The sequence below is a fragment of the Dysidea avara genome, chromosome 7 (genome assembly GCF_963678975.1).
Source record: "Dysidea avara chromosome 7, odDysAvar1.4, whole genome shotgun sequence".
NCBI classification, from domain to species: domain Eukaryota; kingdom Metazoa; phylum Porifera; class Demospongiae; order Dictyoceratida; family Dysideidae; genus Dysidea; species Dysidea avara.
The window spans coordinates 16,905,115-16,920,233 of record NC_089278.1 but is presented as its reverse complement, the minus strand read 5'-3'; the positions used below and the strand labels follow the sequence as shown (position 1 = coordinate 16,920,233).

The window sequence follows — 15,119 nt, the reverse complement described above, 5'->3', positions numbered from 1 at the left end:
ACGCAATCGATTTTTTTATGAATAAAAAAACTGTTAGTTTTCACACCTACCAGGCAAACCGCTTAGAGCAATGAGCTGAAAATCGGTGTGTAGCTGGAATAATCATCATAGAAAGTCCTTGCAGTAGTACAGAAGAATCGGATTACAAACCACTGAGCCATGATTCGAAAGCCAACTACATGTTGCAAATGCGAGATTGAGATACTCTAATAGACCAGTCACCCTAATAGAGCATTCGGCTACGTTTATAACTTACTCCATTAAAGAATTATATTACATTACAAGTTATTCTATAGGGAATTCAGCTACAACCAGTTAATCTGATAGACAATTCAGCTACAGGCAAGTAACCCTGTAGAGATTTCACCTAGAAACAAATCACCCTGTAGAGAGATCAGCTAGAAGAAGTCACCTTGTAGAGAGTTCAGTTACAAAGAAACTTTGCACCATGTAGAGAGTTCAGCTGCAAACAAATCACCCTGTAGAGAGATCAGCTAGAAGAAATCACCTTGTAGAGGTTTCAGCTACAAAGAAACCATCATGTAGAGAGTTCAGCTGAAAAAAATCACCGTGGAGAGAGTTCAGCTACAAAAAGATCACCCTGTAGAGAGTTCAGCTAGAAGAATTCACCCTATAGAGAGTTCAGCTGCAAATAAATCACCCTGTAGAGAATTCAGCTACAAACAAACCGCCCTGTAGAAAGATCAGCTAGAAGAAGTTACCTTGTAGAGAGTTCAGTTACAAATAAACCATCATGTAGGGAGTTCAGCTGCAAAGAAATCACCCTGTAGAGCGTTTAAATCACCCTGCAGAGAGTTCGGCTGCAAACAGTTCACCCTGTAGAGAGATCAGCTAGAAGAAGTTACCTTGTAGAGCGTCCAGCTACAAAGAAACCATCATGTAGAGAGGTCAGCTGCAAACAAATCACTCTGTAGAGAGATCATCTACAAAAAGATCACCCTGTAGAGAGTTCAGCTAGAAGAAGTCACCTTGTAGAGAGTTCAGCTACAAAGAAACCACCATGTAGAGAGTTCAGTTGCAAACAAATCATCCTGTAGAGAAATCAGCTACAAACAAATTGCTCTGTAGAAAGATTAGCTAGAAGAAGTTACCTTGTAGAGAGTTCAGCTACAAAGAAACTATCATGTAGAGAGATCAGCTACAAACAATTCACCCTGTAGAGAGTTCAGCAAGTAGAAGTCACCTTGTAGAGAGTTCAGCTACAAAGAATCCATCATGTAAAGAGTTCAGCTGCAAGCAAATCACCGTGTAGTGAGTTTCAGCTGCGAAAAGATCACTCTGTAGAGAGTTCAGCTAGAAGAAGTCACCTTGTAGAGAGCTCAGCTACAAGAAATCACCATGTAGAGAGTTCAGCTGCAACCAAATTACCTTGTGGAGAATTCAGCTACAAACAAATCGCCCTGTAGAAAGATCAGCTAGAAGAAGTTCCCTTTTAGAGAATTCAGCTATGAAGAAACCATCATGTAGAGAGTTCAGCTACAAACAAGTCACTCTGTATAGAGATCAGCTAGAAGAAGTTACCTTGTAGAGAGTTCAGCTACAAACAATTCACCCTGTACAGAGATTAGTTTGAAGATTGAAGAAGTTCTTTGTAGAGAGTTCAGCTACAAACAAATCACCCTGCAGAAAGATCAGCTAGAAGAAGTCACCTTGTAGAGAGTTCAGCTACAAACAATTCACCCTGTACAGAGATCAGTTTGAAGAAGTTCTTTGTAGAGAGTTCAGCTACAAACAAATCACCTATAGAGAGTTCAGCTACAAACAATTCACCCTGTACAGAGATCAGCTAGAAGAAGTTACCTTGTAGAGAGTTCAGCTGCAAACAAATCACCTATAGAGAGTTCAGCTACAAATAAATCTCCCTGTAGAGAGATCAGCTAGAAGAAGTTACCTTGTGGAGAGTTCAGTTACAAAAAAACCACCATGTAGAGAGTTCAGCTACAAACAAATCACCTGTAGAGAGTTCAGCTACAAACAAATCACCCTGTATAGAGAGATCAGCTAGAAGAAGTTACCTTGTAGAGAGTTCAGCTACAAACAATTCACCCTGTACAGAGATCAGATAGAAGAAATTACGTTGTGGAGAGTTCAGCTACAAAGAAACTATCATGTAGAGAGTTCAGCTGCAAACAAATCACCTGTAGAGAGTTCAGCTATAAACAAATCACCCTATACAGAGATCAGCTAAAGAAGTTACCTTGTAGAGAGCTCAGCTACAAACAAATCACCCTGTACAGAGATCAGCTAAAGAAGTTACCTTGTAGAGAGTTCAGCTGCAAAGAAACCATCATGTAGAGAGTTCAACTATAAACAAATCACCTTGTAGAAAGATCAGCTAGAAGAAGTCACCTTGTAGAGAGTTCAGTTACAAAGAAATCACCATGTAGAGAGTTCAGCTACAAACTAGTGCCCCTGTAGAGACATCAGTTAGAAGAAGTTACTTTGTAGATAGTTCAGCTACAAAGAAACCATCATGTAGAGAGTTCAACTACAAACAAGTGACCCTGTAGAGACATCAGTTAGAAGAAGTTACCTTGTAGATAGTTCAGCTGCAAAGAAACCATCATGTAGAGAGTTCAGCTACAGTACAAACAAATCCTGTAGAAATATCAGCTAGAAGAAGCCACCTTGTAGAGAGTTCAGTTGCAAAGAAACCACCATGTAGAGAGTTCAGCTGACCCTGTAGAGACATCAACTAGAAGAAGTTACTTTGTAGAGAGTTCAGCTACAAAGAAACCATCATGAGAGAGTTCAACTACAAACAAGTGACCCTGTAGAGACATCAGCTAGAAGAAGTTACCTTGTAGAGAGTTCAGCTGCGAAGAAACCATCATGTAGAGAATTCAGCTACAAACAAATCACCCTGTAGAAATATCAGTTAGAAGAAGTTACCTTGTAGACAGTTCAGCTGCGAAGAAACCATCATGTAGAGAATTCAGCTACAAACAAATCACCCTGTAGAAATATCAGTTAGAAGAAGTCACTTTGTAGAGTGTTCAGTTATAAAGAAACCACCGTGTAGAGTGTTCTGTAATAAATATATGCATTATAATTTGTACATTTACTGATAAAATCAGAAACATTTAAAGTATTTAACATCTGCTTCATCTTTTCTTCTTCCTGTGGTAAAGAAAAGAAAATCCCCAAAGCCGGCATATGGCCAGCTTTGGGGTATACAAACACAAAAAGAAGTGAAATCTAATCAAAAACAGCTAAGCTGTAAAAAAAGGTGCGGCCCCAAAAAGGCCATGATGAAAAAAGATGTGAAATGGTGGCGGCCAAGAAATGGCTGTGATGGTAGGTTAATGGTAAAAATTTTAATAACGACAATTCAGGTGAATTTTGTGCCAAGACCAAGCGGCACCAAATTCACCCGAATTGTCGTTATTAAAAGTTTTACCATTAACTTACCATCACAGCCATTTCTTGGCCACCACCTTGGATTTCGCATCTTTTTTCACCATGGCCTTTTTGGGGCCGCACCTTGTTCAAGAGCTTAGCTGTTTTTGATTTAGATAGAATATATTACAAATCACAAAGTTTTACAGAGAAATCCCTTTAAATCACTCAAAATCATTTGTGACTGAATTTTGGAAAAACGTTCCAAATCGCACATTAGAAGTTTTGAGATAAACTGTTATAAAGAATTCAAGTCAGCATAACTCGCCAAGGATAGCAAACATGCGCATGAAATTTGTACAAGAGATACATCTACAGGTATCTAATATCTTTCAGACCACTTCCAGTACTTGTAGCTGTTTGTAGAGTTTCCCACCAAATAAGATAGATACACTGAGCAGTTGGATGAGTGAAGTACTGTAATTTGCTTTTTTGTTTGCAAGAAAATTTCTTACACAAATTTTTTTGGGGTAAGATCAAACAACTCTAATAGAGCAGTCATTCGTTGTAAATCATAGGAAAATATTTTACACAAATATTTTTAACACTAAAATTTTTTTACACAAAAGAAAACGAATTATGGTAGTATCACAAGTGCTCACAATGAGGAAGAGGGTGGGGGGTGGCAGGGTGGGCAAGAGATAGACTTCAAAATGGAGGCAGACCACGATTGAAATCCAGACATGAGATTACAGTGCTGTGCTGGCTTCTTAGTGGCTGATACACAGAAAAATCCACAGAAAAATTGTTCGGCCAACATTATCAGACCATCCACCAGTAAACCACTGATTCTTGCTAAGCCAGGCCCTTCACAAGGCCTGAAACTGCCATTTGAGCTCTCCACACCACCCAGAAATGATGTCTGTTTCAACCAGCCTCAACTAGTTTGAGTAGTACTAAAAGTCAAAACTAGTAGTACGATAGTGTAGCTATCCACTGGTGGTGCTAGTTTGATTTTGCCTGGTGTCTGATTTGGAACGATTTTGTAAAATCTGGTTACATTTGTAGTAGCTTTGCATTGTGTGTTAGACACTCTAATCTCCACTATTATTAATTCTTGAGGTAAATCTAATACAGCTGTATATATTTCCAAATTACTACTTGTAGGATTGGTCCAGTCATTTATCCTCCTAGTACCAAAATTGTCAAACAATCAGCAGAGGGCTTGAATGGTTTAACCTTTTAGATTTCATGCTATACAAGACTGCTTTACTTGAGTACCTCCATTTTGAAAGGTGTAAGACTATGCACCTTGTTGAACAAAAGGACTCCTACCTCTCTGCTATGAATATATGCAGAAATACATTTTGACACTCGGTCATCCTCGTCATGAAACATGATACATTTCAGTATGGCAAACAAACCACCCCATACAGAGTTTAACTACAACAAGGATAAAGTGCACCTGGACTATTCACACTCACCTTAACTAGTACCAAGTGACATGTTAAAATGTATAACCAAAGCTGCCATGTTAGTGTGTTTTATGTACTGGGTTTCAATCCACTAGAATGTTCAATAAATAATTTCACCTTGCTCATGCTATCTGAATAATAAAGCACTTGGTACTTGGCCTCAATGCAAATAAAGCACCAAACTTTGCCTCGTGCTTTATTAGCATCTCAGCTACATGTATATATTATCCAAATAGCATTTGCGACAATGCTTCAACACACACACACACACACACACACACACACACACACACACACACACACACACACACACACACACACACACACACACACACAAAGCATCATTTCAAGGTTGTATATCCATCAAATAAAGCATGGTTGAGTGACCAGTGTAGCATAAGGCAAACCCGAGTCTTGAGATGTTTCCATGAATTATATAATTTGTACAACCAAGTAAACAATGTTTTAGCTAAGTGTTACATTAAGCTTTTCGTTTGTCTTATTTGGAGAGCTCATCTTGACTTCTCAACCTGCTTCAGTTTTCATATGTAAGCAAAACCTTTCCTGTCTGTTGTGGGCAACAACATGGGTGGGGATGCAGGAATATTGATGACTGGTTTTGACACTTCTGCTGTATCTATACTCACAGCTGGAGTCTGTGTATATGATCCTCAAGGAACATTTTTTTTAAATTTTGTGGTTGGATCTTTTAGCAATTTCAGCTTTTCAAATTTTGAAAACTAACATACTTTAGCACCTGTTTAAGAACCTATTGGCATAGAAATAAATGTAATCTACTTGCCAAAGTCCCCCCTCTCCCCCCCAACCTACGCTTTGTCATGCTATGATACTGTACTAGCAGAAGCAAGCACAAGCACCATGAAAACTCTGAATGAAGCAGTGTATGAAGTTTTAAGCTCATAATGATAGATATAAGATGACATTGGGGGCATGACGTTTGCGAATAGACAAGTTTTCAGAATTTGTAAGCTCTGGGATAGAATTTTAGACTATTTTCACCATGTAGATTAAGCAGATACTGTACTTACCTTTTTAAAGAAATATAAAAGTGACTGTTCTATCAGAGTGGTTGAGTACTCAACAGTCATCTTGATATTTTCTACAAGCATTGACAAACATATGGGTTGAGATACTTTAATAGAGCAGTTATACAGTCTAATAAAACTGTCAAGAGCAATGTCATTGTAAAACAATCATTTAACTGTTAAAAGTCAATGTATAACTATCAGTGTGTTGCATTCAATTTCTTACCAGCTTGTGGCTTTAATATCGCTGATCCACTGATCTTGTATATCCATACTCCAGGTATTGCTACATTACTATCAGTGACAGTGTTACCAATAACTGGTGTACGTGATCCAGGAAGAGTTAGAAAGTTGATGTTATCTCCAGCATTGAACCCCACCTGGGCATATGATGTATCACTTGTATCATGTCTGAGCCATCCTATCTCTCCATCAGCATATAACAATATTGCAAAAGTGTCTGTATTATTTGTAACTAGGACACATTGAAAAGTGTTGGTCTGTGGAAAGAAAATAAATATATGTGTTCTAGTCTGGGAAAACCGGTCTCAACACTTATTTGATAGCATCGAGAAATGCCAGTTTTAAGTTTAACGTATTGTGGCTCGCCAATGGTTGAAGTTATGTGTTACTAACATGTTTTACACCAATTCCTTGCCTTCCAGAGTATCCACTGTACAAGTACTGTAGCTAACAGCTAAGTACTTGTAGCTAGCTGTTAGCTACAGTAAGACGTTGACTGTATCAGGTGAGCTCCAATAGGGGTGGTGGGAAGGCTTGGGGCCAAGATCATGTTGCTTAAAAAAGAAAGGGGAGTGCATAGGGATGAGTTAGGACTATTCAGGTCTCAAAACTAGCTAAAATGGAAGGAAATGTACAGCATAGGTCTCTTTTCAATACCACAGAGCTGTACAGCCACATTATTGTATACAGCCATCTCCAGGTTGGCCTGAGCTCCATTAGGATATTCCAATTTCCGGTCCCCCACCCGCATCAAAATATAAAATCATTTGATTAGTCTTTACACATGCGGATACTCTATTAAATCCCCATTGTGCTTACTGGAACCAGCTGCATTGCTTATTGACTTATTTACCACACCCTGGTAACTATTGTTGTAATAAACTTGTGTGTGGTTTGTATGGCTATGTGGCTTTAAAAAATAGTATTGCAAAAGCCATTCAGTTTGTATTTTGTGATAGTCAAGTAGCTGTATCCAGTAGTTTTAATATAATAATGATGTAATGATGAAATCCATCTGTCACATGCTCCTTTCAGAATGAGCAGCCAGTATATCAATTAAGGCCTCATATGGCTTGCCACTGGGCTTGGAAAAAGCAGCCTACCATGGCAGGGAACAGTAGGAATTGGCTTTTGTCTGTTTTCATCAGTCCATCGTTAGACATCTAATGAAACAATCCAGTATGCTGAGCAGTTTCATCAAATTGACTGTTCAAATTTAAAAATGTGATCATTCGATGTTGGGCATTATATAGAAGTTTACTAATTGACAAAGGAATCTTGGTAAATTCGAGTATAGATGATCAGCAACTGCTTGAAATTATCACATGAAGATGCTTCAAAAAGAGAGAAGTTATGTGGTTTAGTTTGTATTAATGGTGGGTGCCTGGTTTACACCAACAATGATTTCCTGGGCCTGTGCCCGGGCAGGCCTGGCTGTTGCTACTACCTTGCTGGCAAACCAAAATTCGCATTTTAAAAGTTCAATATCCAGCCATCTGTAAGTGTTTTCTTGTTTTTAACGCTGTATTTTATGTTGAATAGGGTAAGACTATTCCATAAAGCTGATTTTTGCGATGTATCATACTGCTATGATGGTTTTTGCCACATGGCTCTCATCACTTTAGAGAGAACCCTACTAAAGAGTACTACTATACTGTTGGATATATTGTATTAAATCAACTATATGGGCATAAAAACCAATAATAGAAGTTGCTGCATTCATCAGGCTAACAACTTCCAACCCTATTTGACTGTTCTAGTAGAGTACATTGATCCTTTTTTTGGCATGTTTCATGCCATAATAATTTTGTCAATTTTTCTGGATCCTTCAGGTTGACAATTTTATGGGTGCTAGTCTTGCTATCATGCAGTCAAAAAATATGAAAATCGCTCAAGCAAGGTACACACACAGCCACTCCTGCAGTTTCTTGCAGATTACCAGTCTTGCCCTAGGAGGAATTGTCAGTGCTGACTCCCCAGGCACATAAGTGGTGCACAGATTTTCTAGTCAACTGGGTAGGCATGACTGTTTATATGGTGAACACTTGCTTTTGCATTTATCTCCGTGTGCGTGCATGTGTGTATGTGTTTGTGTGCATTGGTCAATCTCATCTCCCATTTGGATACTACTGAATCTTAACAAAATAAATGAAATGCACACACATAACTTAAATCTTCTACATCATTCATGATAATGTTAAAGATGTATGTATGGCATGTATATACATGGATATGGAACTTTAACAGCTATCTCAGTACTCTCAGTAAGTTATGTATCCATTACCAGTGGTGTTGTATGATTTCAATTCTCAAACTGGAACCAGTAGTGGAACTACATGTATACTGTTTTGATGAAACTACTTCCTACAAGCTGTACATTTGCAACTTGTATTGGAATCATATGAAATTCTTGCATTTCGTATTAGGAACTAGAATTGAAATGTAATATTAGAGGTATGTAAATGCATAGGTTATCATTCTGCAGTGAAAGCTCTCCCAATCCAATGTTTGCTGGATCAGTGAAATTGTTGGACCTTTGTAACCTGATGCTGTGGAGATTATGCAATAGATTACAGATCATATAGCATTGTTAGCATTAAAATTTGCAAGAAGTCCAGACATTTTTATATAAAGTTCATGTTTTAAGAGCTGCAATCACAAAATGGTAGAGATCAAAAACAACATCATTTTAGGTCTATTATAATTATTTTGTATGAGTTCATGGAGTATAGGGTCAGATTACAGAGGTTGTTTTCAATACAAAACAATTAGAACATGACAACTGATTGGATTAGAGTAGTGCTGAGAACAACAGGGATGTAGCCAGGATTTTCGTGAAGGGGGGTTTGGATTTTAAGTGGAATGTCTTTAGGGGAAGGCCTGGGTGCTTCCCCTAGACCACATTTGAATGAAAATGATGCGTACACAAAATGTACCCTTAGGCAGTAACATTAAAAGGTACTATTTGTGCATCTAACTAGCTAACTACACACTGCTGTTTATGCAGCTTATAGAAAATATAAACCTATTGTAGTATGAACCAATCTTCACTTCCAGACAACACACTGACAGCCAACTTAGCACACAGGAACCCTCCACACTCGAGTCCCTTAGTTGGCAATACTTTCTTCCATGAATACACTATTCTCGGCCGGTCCTCCTGTTGATGGTCAGTAACTTCAGACTTGGCTTGTAGTCAAATATATTCGAGACATCACGTGCCCACAACATGTGACAAATTAACAAACTATTCATTGGGTAAATATACATCAGTTTGTGCTAACCTGACACATGACCACTCAAGCAACTACTAACTTGTAATATATCTCAACCAACCAACGGTCCCTCGCCATTTCCACAATGCATCACATGCACAATTGATCACTTGATGTAATAGCTCAGCATTAATATGATGTGATCCTCAAGAGTAGTACAGAGGAGCGCCAGTGTGCAAGTAGCTACCAGAGAGCTCCAGGGCTGTAAGATTTGGTGTGATATTTAATTTTGAAAAAATTCTACTGCTGGAAGTAGGGTTCGTCCAAACCATCCGAATCCCCCTGGCCACACCCTTGAACAAGAGTATGTCATTGGTTCCAATGAATACTGGAGATAACTTGTTGTGCTCATCTTGTTCTGGAATGGCGACTCTCCTGATATGTAGTAGTGGATGAAATTAGAACAATGTATTGCTGGGGATGGTACTGTTTAGTATTTCACAATGATGAAAAATCGTAAGTAGGAATATTAAATGAGTGGCCAATGTGTAGGGTTTAAATCATTAATTTTGGGCTTGATTCTAATGCACTGACATAGCAAAGTTGAATATTTTAAGCTATTCTATAATATTGCATCTGATTGATATTTTGATTAGAAATTACAAATGCATCCTCATATTTATTTATTTATGAAGGCTTTACAGCACAAGTGCTGAAGGTACGTACCTCACATCAGTTGAAAAATTAGAATAGCTAATATAATGAATTTATACTAACTGCCTGCTTGATTCAGCTACTGATGTTTTCCAGCTATGTACAAAACTGTGTTAGCCTGCAGTTGGCAAGGATCATATATAGTACATAACAGATTTGTCATATGTCTTTGTATGAATTTCTCATTCTTGTCCTTTTATCTGCGATCCTCATGCATATATACATATCTAATCCAAAACAGCCAAGCTGTAAAAAAAGTGTGCGGCCCTCAAAAAGGCTATGGTGAAAAAAGATGTGAAATCCAAGGTTGCGGCCAAGAAATGGCTGTGATGGTAGGTTAATGGTAAAAATTTTAATAACGATAATTCAGGTGAATTTGGTGCCGCTTGGTCAATTGGCACAAAATTCACCTGAATTGTCATTATTAAAATTTTTACCATTAACCTACCATCACAGCCATTTCTTGGCTGCAACCTTGGATTTCACATCCTTTTTCACCATAGCCTTTTTGAGGGCCGCACACTTTTTTTACAGCTTGGCTGTTTTGGATTAGATTTCACTTCTTTTTGTATTTGTATACCCCAAAGCCGGCCTATGGCCTGCTTTGGGACTTTTTTAACCTATCTTTTTTCTTTACCACAGGAAGAAGAAAAGATGAAGCAGATGTACCTTAAATATTTATCAGTTAATGTACAAATTATATATATAATACATATATTTATTACAGAACTGTCCATGGTGGTTTCTTTGTAACTAAACACTCTTCAAGGTAACTTCTTCTAGCTGTTCTCTCTACAGGGTGATTTATTTGTAGCTGGATTTTGTACAGGTGATTTTTTTGCTGCTGAGCTCTTTACATAATGGTTTCTTTGTAGCTGAACTCTCTACAAGGTAATTTCTTCTAGCTGAACTCTCTACATGGTGGTTTCTTTGTAGCTGAACTCTCTACAAGATAACTTCTTCTAACTGATCTTTCTACAGGGCAATTTGTTTGTGGCAGAATTTTCTACAGGGTGATTTCTTTGCAGCTGAACTCTCTACATGGTGGTTTCTTTTTACTGTAGCTGAACTCTCTACAAGGTAATTTCTTCTAGCTGATCTCTCTACATGGTGATTTGTTTGTAGCTGAATTCTATACAGGTGATTTGTTTGCAGCTGAGCTCTTTACAGAATGGTTTCTTTGTAGCTAAATTCTCTACAAGGTAACTTCTTCTAACTGAACTCTCTACAGGGAGATTGGTTTGCAGCTGAACTTTCTTCATGATGGTTTCTTTGTAGCTGAACTCTCTACAAGGTAACTTCTTCTAGCTGAACTCTCTACATGGTGGTTTCTTTGTAGCTGAACTCTCTACAAGGTGACTTCTTCTAGCTGATCTTTTTACAGGGTGATTTGTTTGTAGCTGATTTTTCTACAGGGTGATTTGTTTGCAGCTGAACTCTCTATATGGTGGTTTCTTTGTAGCTGAACTCTCTACAAGGTGACTTCTTCTAGCTGATCTCTCTACAGAGTGATTTGTTTGTAGCTGAACTCTCTTCATGAAGGTTTCTTTGTAGCTGAACGCTTTACAAGGTAACTTCTTCTAACTGAACTCTCTACAGGGAGATTTGTTTGCAGCTGAACTCTCTTCATGATGGTTTCTTTGTAGCTGAACTCTCTACAAGGTAACTTCTTCTAGCTGAACTCCCTACATGGTGGTTTCTTTGTAGCTGAACTCTCTACAGGTGATATGTTTGCAGCCGAACTCTCCACATGATGGTTTCTTTAAATTTGTAGCTGAACTCTCTACAAGGTAACTTCTTCTAGCTGATCTCTCTACAGGGTGATTTGTTTGTAGCTGAACTATCTACAAGATAATTTCTTCTAGCTGATCTCTCTACAGGGTGATTTGTTTGTAGCTGAATTCTGTACAGGTGATTTGTTTGCAGCTGAGCTCTTTACAGAATGCTTTCTTTGTAGCTGAACTCTCTACAAGGTAACTTCTTCTAACTAAACTCTCTACAGGGAGATTTGTTTGCAGCTGAACTCTCTTCATGATGGTTTCTTTGTAGCTGAACTCTCTACAAGGTGACTTCTTCTAGCTGATCTTTCTACAGGGTGATTTGTTTGTAGCTGAATTCTGTACAGGTGATTTGTTTGCAGCTGAGCTCTTTACAGAATGGTTTCTTTGTAGCTGAGCTCTCTATAAGGTAGTTTCTTCTAGCTGATGTCTCCACAAGGTCACTAGTTTGTAGCTGAACTTTCTACATGGTGGTTTCTTTGTAACTGAACTCTCTACAAGGTAACTTCTTCTAGCTGATCTTTCTACAGGGTGATTTGTTTGTGGCTGAACTCTCTACAAGGAAACTTCTTCTAGCTGATATCTCTACAGGGAGATTGGTTTGTAGCTGAACTCTCTAAAGGTGATTTGTTTGCAGCTGAACTCTCCACATGATGGTTTCTTTGTAGCTGAACTCTCTACAAGGTAACTTCTTCTAGCTGATCTCTCTACAGGGTGATTTGTTTGTAGCTCAATTCTGTACAGGTGATTTGTTTGTAGCTGAGCTCTTTAAAGAATGGTTTCTATGTAGCTGAACTCTTTACAAGGTAATTTCTTCTAGCTGATGTCTTTACAGGGTCACTAGTTTGTAAATGAATTCTCTACATGGTGGTTTCTTTGTAACTGAACTCTCTACAAGGAAACTTCTCCTAGCTGATCTCTCTACAGGGAGATTTCTTTGTAGGTGAACTCTCTACAGGTGATTTGTTTGCAGCTGAACTCTCTACATGATGGTTTCTTTGTAGCTGAACTCTCTACAAGTTAACTTCTTCTAGCTGATCTCTCTCTACAGGGTGATTTGTTTGTAGCTAAACTCTCTACATTGTGGTTTCTTTGTAGCTGAACTCTACAAGGTGATTTCTTCTAGCTGAATTATATCTTTCTATAGTTGCATGAATTCCCTACAAGGTAACTTCTTCTAGCTGATCTCTCTACAGGGTGAATTGTTTGTGGCTGATCTGTCTCTAGGGTGACTTGTTTGTAGCTGATCTCTATACAGGTTACTTGTTTCTAGCTGATCTCTTGAATTCTCTTCGGATGACTGCTCTATTAGGATGACTGCTCTATTAGGTTGACTGCTCTATTAGAGTATCTCGATTTCGCACTTGCTACACCAAGTTGGATTTCGTGTTATAACTCCGTGGCTTTAAGTCTGATTCTTCTACACCATTGAAGAGCCTTTCTAAGATGATTACTCCATCTGTACAACGATTTTCAAAGCATTACCCTAAGCGGTTTATCTGGTAGGCGTGGCAAGCAGTCGTTTTTTTTTATTAGCTAACCTCGATTGCGTAATTGTTACACACGGTTGGTTTTTTCGTTGTATCTTCCTGTTTTTTAGCTCGATTTCTTTCAAACCACAAAAGGTTTGAGGTTCAATAGTTAACCTATTCACCCACCGATTTTCAGCTTCTTCCCATACGCGGTTTACCCTGCAGGCGTGACAACATATTGGTGTTATTTTTCGTGAATAATCGCTCATAACTCTTTGCCTGTTTATCGTATTCCAGCCAAAGTTGGTACAGAGATGCGCCTTTATACCCCCCTGCTGTGTGCCAAATTTCAAGGCGATCGAATATGGCGTTCGCGTTTTATAGCAGTTTTTGTAAGTGTGCGAAAAGAGGAAGAAAAATAATAAGAAAAAAAACGAAGAAACTAAGCCAATTTTTGAAGTCGCATATCTCGGGAACGCTTGAAGCGATTTAGCTCAAATTTGGAATGTGGAGTGCTTAAGGTGGAGGGAGTGTCCACAGCAAATATCGTCTTATTTCATCAAGGCAGCATAGAGCTACGGAGGTTCGAAAATTGCGTTTTCTTTCTTCCTGTCAATATACTCACGGGTGTTACGCGCCGGCTTCTTGGGCCGCACGACACACTACCGTGTGTCTTGATACATACACTGCATACACTCAGACTAATATTATATGTTATAGGATTACATACTACCTGATCAAATTGTTGGCTGGAATATCCAACCTGGTCCCAAGTAACGATGAACAAATGAGTTGCAGTGAAGTTTGTGACTGAGAAGAAGTTTTGTACATCAACACTTGCTCTGCTGAGAAGTAAAGAAATAGTACTCTCACGATACCATATTTTTCCTCCCTGAGAAGGTGTGGTGTCTATGTTAGCCCAGAATGGTGCTATTAATGGTATGCCTCCACCAAATGGAGTTGGGTCAGAAGAGTAGGATCCTGTTGCTGTTCCAAAACTGATAGCTCCATCAGTGTTAACCTATAAAGCACATTTGTAATTTCTGTTACAGGATATACTTACTCTAAGGAAAGAATTTATGTGAAACATTAATTTGTTTTCATGGGAAACAAGTGTGGATATTGTATATAGCCCATACAAGTAATTTAACAGGAATTAAATTCTGGTATATACACATAGCTGCATGCATGTACCATCCCTTTTCAAGTAAAAGAAACTTATATTACAAATTGGAAGCAAAAGTAATTCAGAAAATTTCACATGTTATATAGAGATTAACTGATACAAAAAAACTAAAGTTAAAAATCACTACCTGTATTTCAACAAAATCGGCAGCTGCTTATTGAACTCTATTCCAATGGTGTCATTAGATTGCTATTAAAAGTTGTATCAAGTCTTATTTCTGGAAATGTTTTACTTTAAATTTTCACCCAAATGACCCAGCTATACAAATTTTATTAGTTATCTCACTGATCTCAGCTCATCTGCACTACCCTATTTTCTGCTTAGTTACAGGTAATTCAAGTACACTTAGCTATATTAACTGTAAATTCCACAACATATATATGTATATGTATTATATAGGTGATACACTTAAGTATAAGCCTCAGGTGAATTCAATGAAGGACTTTTTAAATTTACTGGACAAATATGTATGTAGACGATGTCTGATGCATCCGGGGGACCAACTCAAAATGATACAATCACAATACATACATCTACAATGTTACCATCCACTATTAAATTATGGAACACTTTGCCAGAAGATGTGGTCAATCAGCCATCTATAAACTGTTTTAAGGACATTTTGTTAAA

The 15,119-nt window shown here is 38.1% G+C and overlaps 1 protein-coding gene across 1 annotated transcript in view; it reads right to left on the bottom strand.

Moving 5' to 3' along the window:
• The window catches only part of LOC136259841 (uncharacterized), a 106,069-nt gene that overhangs the window by 76,032 nt on the left and 14,918 nt on the right, over positions 1-15,119 (bottom strand). Inside the window, exons 2-3 of the mRNA XM_066053390.1 lie at positions 14,037-14,324; positions 6,108-6,381 (exon numbers count right to left, since the gene is read on the bottom strand). Coding sequence (XP_065909462.1) covers positions 6,108-6,381; positions 14,037-14,324 — 562 coding nt within the window. The remainder of the gene's footprint in view (positions 1-6,107; positions 6,382-14,036; positions 14,325-15,119) is intronic.